The 6,377-nt window shown below is 50.7% G+C and overlaps 1 protein-coding gene across 2 annotated transcripts in view; it reads left to right on the top strand.

Annotated features, from left to right (window-relative positions):
• Window positions 1-3,003: 3,003 nt before the first annotated feature.
• The window catches only part of LOC141540300 (ras GTPase-activating protein 4-like), a 46,476-nt gene continuing 43,102 nt past the window's right edge, over window positions 3,004-6,377 (top strand). For both annotated transcript variants that reach the window (XM_074264141.1, XM_074264143.1), the window contains exon 1: window positions 3,004-3,233. In XM_074264141.1, the coding sequence (XP_074120242.1) occupies window positions 3,169-3,233 (65 nt within the window). In that variant the 5' untranslated portion in view covers window positions 3,004-3,168. The remainder of the gene's footprint in view (window positions 3,234-6,377) is intronic.

The raw sequence follows: 6,377 nt of genomic DNA on the forward strand, positions 1-6,377 counted from the left end.
AAAGGAAAAAAAAGGAGAAATAAAAAAGCAAACAAACAACAACAACAACAAAAAGATGAAAATACTAAGTCCCCATAGTCCTCTCTCTGGAGGCAGATGGCTCTCTCCATTACAAGTCTCCTGGAATTGGCCTGAATCATCTCATTGTTAAAAAGAGCGACGTCCATCACAATTGATCATCACATGATCTTGGTGCCGTGTACAATGTTCTCTTGGTTCTACTCCCTTCACTCAGCATGAGTTCACATAAGTCTCTCCAGGCCTTTCTGAAATCATCTTGCTGATCGTTTCTTACAGAACAATATTCCCTTACATTCATAATTCATATTATTCATAATTCAATATTCAGCCATTTCCCAACTGATGGGCAGCCACTCAGTTTCCAGTTTCCGGCCACCACCCTCATTATCTCATTTAATCCTCCCAATAACTCTGGGACAGATAGATAATTTATCATCCCACTTTAAAAAAAAATTTTTTTATTAATTTTGTAATTATAACATTTTTGACAGTATATATGCATAGGTAATTTTTTACAACATTATCCCTTGTACTCCCTTCTGTTCCAAATTTCCCCCCTCCTTCCCTCCAGCCCCTCCCCTAGATGGTAGGCATTCCCATACATATTAAATATCTTATGGTATATCCTAGGTACAATATATATGTGCAGAACCGAATTTTGTTGTTGTTGTTGTTGCAAAGGAAGAATTGGATTCAGAAGGTAAAAATAATCTGGGAAGAAAAACAAAAAATGCTAAGAGTTTACACTCATTTCCCAGTGTTCCTTCTCTGGGTGTAGCTGATTCTGTCCATCATTGATCAATTGGAATTGGATTAGCTCTTCTCTATGTTGAAGATATCCACTTCCATCAGAATACATCCTCATATAGTATTGTTGAAGTGTATAATGATCTCCTGGTTCTGCTCATTTCACTCAGCATCAGTTGATGTAAGTCTCTCCAAGCCTCTCTGTATTCCTCCTTTCTTACAGAACAATAATATTCCATAACCTTCATATATCATAATTTATCCAACCATTCTCCAATTGATGGACATCCATTCATTTTCCAGTTTCTGGCCACTACAAAAAGGGCTGCCACAAACATTTTGGCACATACAGGTCCCTTTCCCCTCTTTAGGATCTCTTTGGGATATAAGCCCAGTAGTAGCACTGCTGGGTCAAAGGATATGCACAGTTTGATAACTTTTGGGGCATAATTCCAGATTGCTCTCCAGAATGGTTGGATTCTTTCACAACTCCACCAACAATGCATCAGTGTCCCAGTTTTCCCACATCCCCTCCAACATTCGTCATTAATTTTTCCTGTCATCTTAGCCAATCTGACAGGTGTGTGGTATCTCAGAGTTGTCTTAATTTGCATTTCTCTGATCAATATCATCCCACTTTTACAGATGAGGAGACAATCTGAGAGAATTTAAGTGACTTGTCCAGAGTTACCAATTATCTGAGAGAGGATTAAAACAGTGGTTTATCTACTTTGCCTCTGACAATTTTATCTTATGCTCTAGTCTAAGCTACCTTCTAAGAATAGATGACAGAGATATCTGCCTTGGTAGAGAGTGTTTCCTTACCCAGGAAATATTATTCGGTAATAATAATAATTAATGACAATTACATTGTTATCCCTAATCATAGGAACAGATACAGAGGAATTACCTCAGCAGGACACTTATGCTCTAGTTTAAGCTATTTTCTAAGAATAGATGACAGAGATATCTGCCTTGGTAGAGAGTGTTTCCTTACACAGGAAATATTATTTATCAATAATAATAATTGATGACAATTACATTGTTATCCCTAATGGCAGGAACAGATACAGAGGAGTTACCTCAGCAGGACACTGACCTGCAAGAGACCCACTGTGCAAGAATTGCTCCAGTCTCCTTCTTTGCCCCATCCTTGTTGAGTCAGCCACGAGAACCCTAGACTCTGATCATTCTAAGAGTCTTCACGGAATCTCAGAGCTCTTTGGAGATCATGGATTCCAGTGTGCCCGGCCAGGCCCGGCAGGCCTCCAGGTGATCATCCTCCAGGAGCTTTCTGAACATTTCTAAGGATTCCAGAGGGCTCAGAAATCCCCAATAACTTCAGCCTGGCTCCGCAGGGCTGCAGGAGCCTGCACTGGCTGAATTATCTTCCCCCTAAAAATAAAATAAAATTAAATAAAATTAAAAATTAAAAAAAAAAAAAAAAAGAATTATCTTCTCCCTGTTCCTGGCCCATATTTAGTTGCAGACACAGTTGGGGGGATGGGTAGCTCTCCCCCCCCCCCCCACAAGTGTCGGTACCTCCTCACACCTTTAGATACCTGAATATATGGGTTCACGCTTAGGGACGTACGGCGTGCATACACGTGAGACCCCGCCACGCCTTTACAATGAGTCTCATATTAGTTTGTTCCTTCATCCATCCCCTCAACAGTCATTTATTAAGTGCCTACTAAGGGCAAAGCTCTGAAAAGGGGGGAGGGGAAGAGCGGCGAGATGGTCACAGCAGGCGCCCGCCTTCACGTGTGGACAAGACCCACCGACGCCCGGCCACTCGTGCACACGCTGTAGACCCCCCGCACAGCCCCAGGCACACGCGTCTCCTCACTGTGGCCAGGAGCGTGGGAGGGCGGGCAGGCCCCAGGCGGCCCGAGACGCTCCTGGGCAGCCCACCTGCTCCGGCGGGGGCTCGGGGTGTCCCGTGGGCCGCACTTTTCCGGCACCTGCAGGGGCTTCAGGCTGCCGGGTGCCGGCTGGAGAAGGGGAACCGGGGGCGAGAGGCCGGGAGGGGGGCGCCTGCGGCCAATGGGGGCCAGGCCCGGGGCTCCGGACACGCCCCTCCGCGCTCTCTGCCGCCCGGTTGGCTGGACCCGTGGTGAAGGGCGCAGCACGTGGGGGGGCGGTGATTAAGGGGGAGGGGGGCTCCTGGGCCCCGCCCCGCCCGGCCCCGCCCCGCTCCTTCTCTCCCCACCCTACGCTCTCCCCGCCTCCCTATCTCGGTCCCTGCGCAGGACCCAGGTGTCCCGGTCGCTCAGCCTCCAGTGCCTGCACAGCGGCGGGGGTCCGGGCCGGTCCGGACGCCAGGCCGGCCTGAGATTGGAGCTTCCCTGCCCGCCCCACCCCCACCCGCGCCCCGAGGCCGGTCCGGACCGAGCCGCGATGGCCAAGCGGAGCTCGCTCTCCATCCGCATCATAGAAGGCAAGAACCTGCCGGCCAAGGACATGTGAGTGGGGCCCCCGGGGGGCGGCCGCAACTTTCGTCGCTTGGGGTGTTGGGGTGCTCAGCTCCGTGCCCCGTGCCCAGTCCCCCCGGCCACATCTTTGGGGCGCTGGATGTCCCGCTCTGCTGAGGGTTGGGGAGGGGTGCGAGGATCGAGCTCATAAAGTCTCCCCCCCCTCCGCCCCCTGCTCCCCACTCCCCAGACCCCAACAATGGGAAAGGACCCGCTTTGCGTAAATGGGCAGGGAGTTCTCCATTCCTGCCGCCCCCCCCCCCAAGCAGAAGCTTCCCGAGCACCTGTGGGGGCGTGAGAGGGAATCCCAACCCAGAGGCGCTCCCCCCCCCCCCCCCGCACCCCGAGAGGCCGTGACCTTCCCGTCTCACTGTTCAGCGCCCGCTGCCCCAGTGTGGCCTGGGTGGCCAGGGAGGCGTGGGCACAAGGGGACTGGCTGGCCAGGGCCGGAGGACTGGGGCGCTGCCGACCTGCGGGGAAGGCAGGAGGGACCGGCAGGAGCCACTGACTGGGGGCTGTCAGAGCCCGTCTCAGTCCCAGGAGGCCGGCTTGTTCCGGAATTCTGGACAGGCCCTCTGAGAGCAGGGGTTCTTCCAGAAACCTCCCAGCTTGGGGCCCCACTACAGTGGGGGAGCAGAAGTTGGGGAGTTGTTCTGCCTCCCACTCGGCTGGTTTCTGATTTGAGAGGAAGTACCCTGGGGGACAAGAAAAGCTGCCTTTGGGAAGAGAGGATCATTGCTCTGTGGGGCTGAGGGGGAGCTGAGCTGCCTCAAGACCCAGGAGGAGGCACTTGGGAGAGGGGGAGGGGAAATGGCTGCCAGTCGACTCCAGTGCCCCAGTCCGCTGAGAGGAACCATGGCCTGCCTTCCCTCAGACAGAAACGGAGGGGAGCCAGGATCTCCGGAGGGAGAGCTGTCAGGAAGGGCTGGGCACACCTGGAGGCCATTCTGTGGCAACCCCCACTGGCCAGACCCGGGGACGGCATGGGGGGCATCCCGGGCAGGGAAATCAGTTGGGGATGGGGATGAGAAAAAGAGGGGAAGAGGAGGGGAGAGGGGATCATATCACCAGGCTGGGCTGTCACTGGGGGGCTCCCCAACATTGCTCCACTGATTGATTGGGTCTCAGCTGTGACAGGCTGGTCCTGGGGTAATAATGAGGGGGTCTGCTTACAGACCAGCCCTTACCCAGCACAGTCTCCATTTGAACTCCAATTTAGACAGGAGCTGAAATTCGAGGCCTTCTGGAGAACCCTTTCTTAACCTGGAGCCCGAGGTCAGAGAAGCCAGAAGAATGGAAATTTATAGGGGGACACAAAAGAGAAAAGAGAGGCAGAGATAAGGAGACAGGGAGAGAGTGGGTGTATGAGAGAGACAGAGACAGAGAGACAGAGACATAGAGACAGAGACAGACAGGCAGAGACAGAAGACACAAAAGCAGACACAGAGAGACACCCTTGGGGTGGGGGGAGGGAGAAGGAGAGAGAGGGAGAGGGTTAGGAGAGAGACAGACAGAGATAGACAGAGACACAAAAGCAGACACACACACAGAGACACAGGGGGGAGGGAGAAGGAAAGGGAAGGGGGAAGGAGAGAGAGAGAGAAAGAAAGAGAGAGAGAGGAGTCAGAGACAAGCACAAAAGCACAGAGAAAGAGATAGAGAGAGAGAGAGGGAGGGAAGGAGGGAGACAGGGAGAGACAAACAGATACACAGAGACACACAGAAAGAGGAGAGGGAGAGAGAATCGAGACAGGGACAGGGACACAAATGCAGACACACAGAGAGACACAGAGACACACAGAGAGGAGAGGGAGAAAGAGAAGGAAAGAGAGGAAGAGGGACAGGGAAAGGGAGAGAGGGAGGGGAGAAAGAGAGGGAAAGGAAGAGAGGAAGAAAGACGGGGAGGGAGAAAGGAGGGAGGAAAGAGGGAAATAGAAACAGAGGAGGGACAATGAGAGAAGAAACAGAAGAAAGAGAAAAATAACTATCGCACAAGGCCCTTTTCTTTATGTCTTTTTGTTCTCTTACCTAAAAGGCACATGGGCTAGGATCCAATAGAAACACTTCCCCAACCTTTCCTACCTTATTATCTATTTCTGCCTTTCATTCATTCCCTAAGCCAATCAGACTGGCCTTACCCGAGATACTCCATATCCTTCTCCAGGATGTGTGCTGTCAGTACCTCATGCCTGGAAATTTCCTCATTACCTTCACTAATTAGAAATCTGAGTTTCCTTCAAGTTTCAGCTCAAATACTGGAGGCCTTGCTGGATTCCTCCTTCCCACCAAGCTGTGGTTGTTGTTGTTGCTGTTGTTGTTGTTGCTGCTGCTGCTGTTGTTGTTGCTGTTGCTGCTGCTGCTGTTGTTGTTGTTATTGTTGTTGCTGTTGTTGTTTGGTAGGCATTCAGAATTAAGTGACTTGCCCAGGGTCACACAGCAGTCTCAAGTATCTGAGTCCAGATTTGAGCTCAGGCCCTCCCCACTCTGTCCACAGCCTCACTAAGCTGCACCTCCCTCCAAGTCCTCATACCCTCCTCCTCTCACCCCAAATCCCTTGGTATCCCTTTCAAAAATAAAGCTACATAAATATATATTAAATAGTCCTTCCATTAAAGCAACTTCTAGTCGAAGAAGAAAAGACAATGTATATTTAACAGAATCTCTTAGAACAGAAGTTGCTTTAATGCAGGACTGTTTCATTTCTGCCTTTTTTTCCTCAGGATCTCACATGGTGTCAGACATACAGTAGTCACCTCATAAATGTTTATTGTTTTATTGATGGGAATCTCAAGATAATTCCTCGTTCTGTCTCTGTCCCTTCCCCTCTTCCAGCCCTTTTCCCTCATCTATCTTGTTCCTACCTGTCCCAGGGTGTTGTGAGGGTCTAGAAGGCAAGGAAAACCTTTGAGAAAACATAAATGGGACATTAATAAGATGGGGGCAGGGAAGAAACAAATATTTAAGCACTTCCTCGGATGTGGGAATGAATGGAAGAGTCTTAAGTCTTGCCCTCAAGGAGCTTGTCTGTTAAGCAAACTGAGGCCCTGGGAAGGCCTTGTGATCTGTCCAAGGTCCTGCCATGTTTAAGTAATGGGAATCCCAGGATTCCCAGCCCCACTGTGACCTCTCCATACT

Source organism: Sminthopsis crassicaudata, chromosome 4 (genome assembly GCF_048593235.1).
Source record: "Sminthopsis crassicaudata isolate SCR6 chromosome 4, ASM4859323v1, whole genome shotgun sequence".
Classification (NCBI taxonomy): domain Eukaryota; kingdom Metazoa; phylum Chordata; class Mammalia; order Dasyuromorphia; family Dasyuridae; genus Sminthopsis; species Sminthopsis crassicaudata.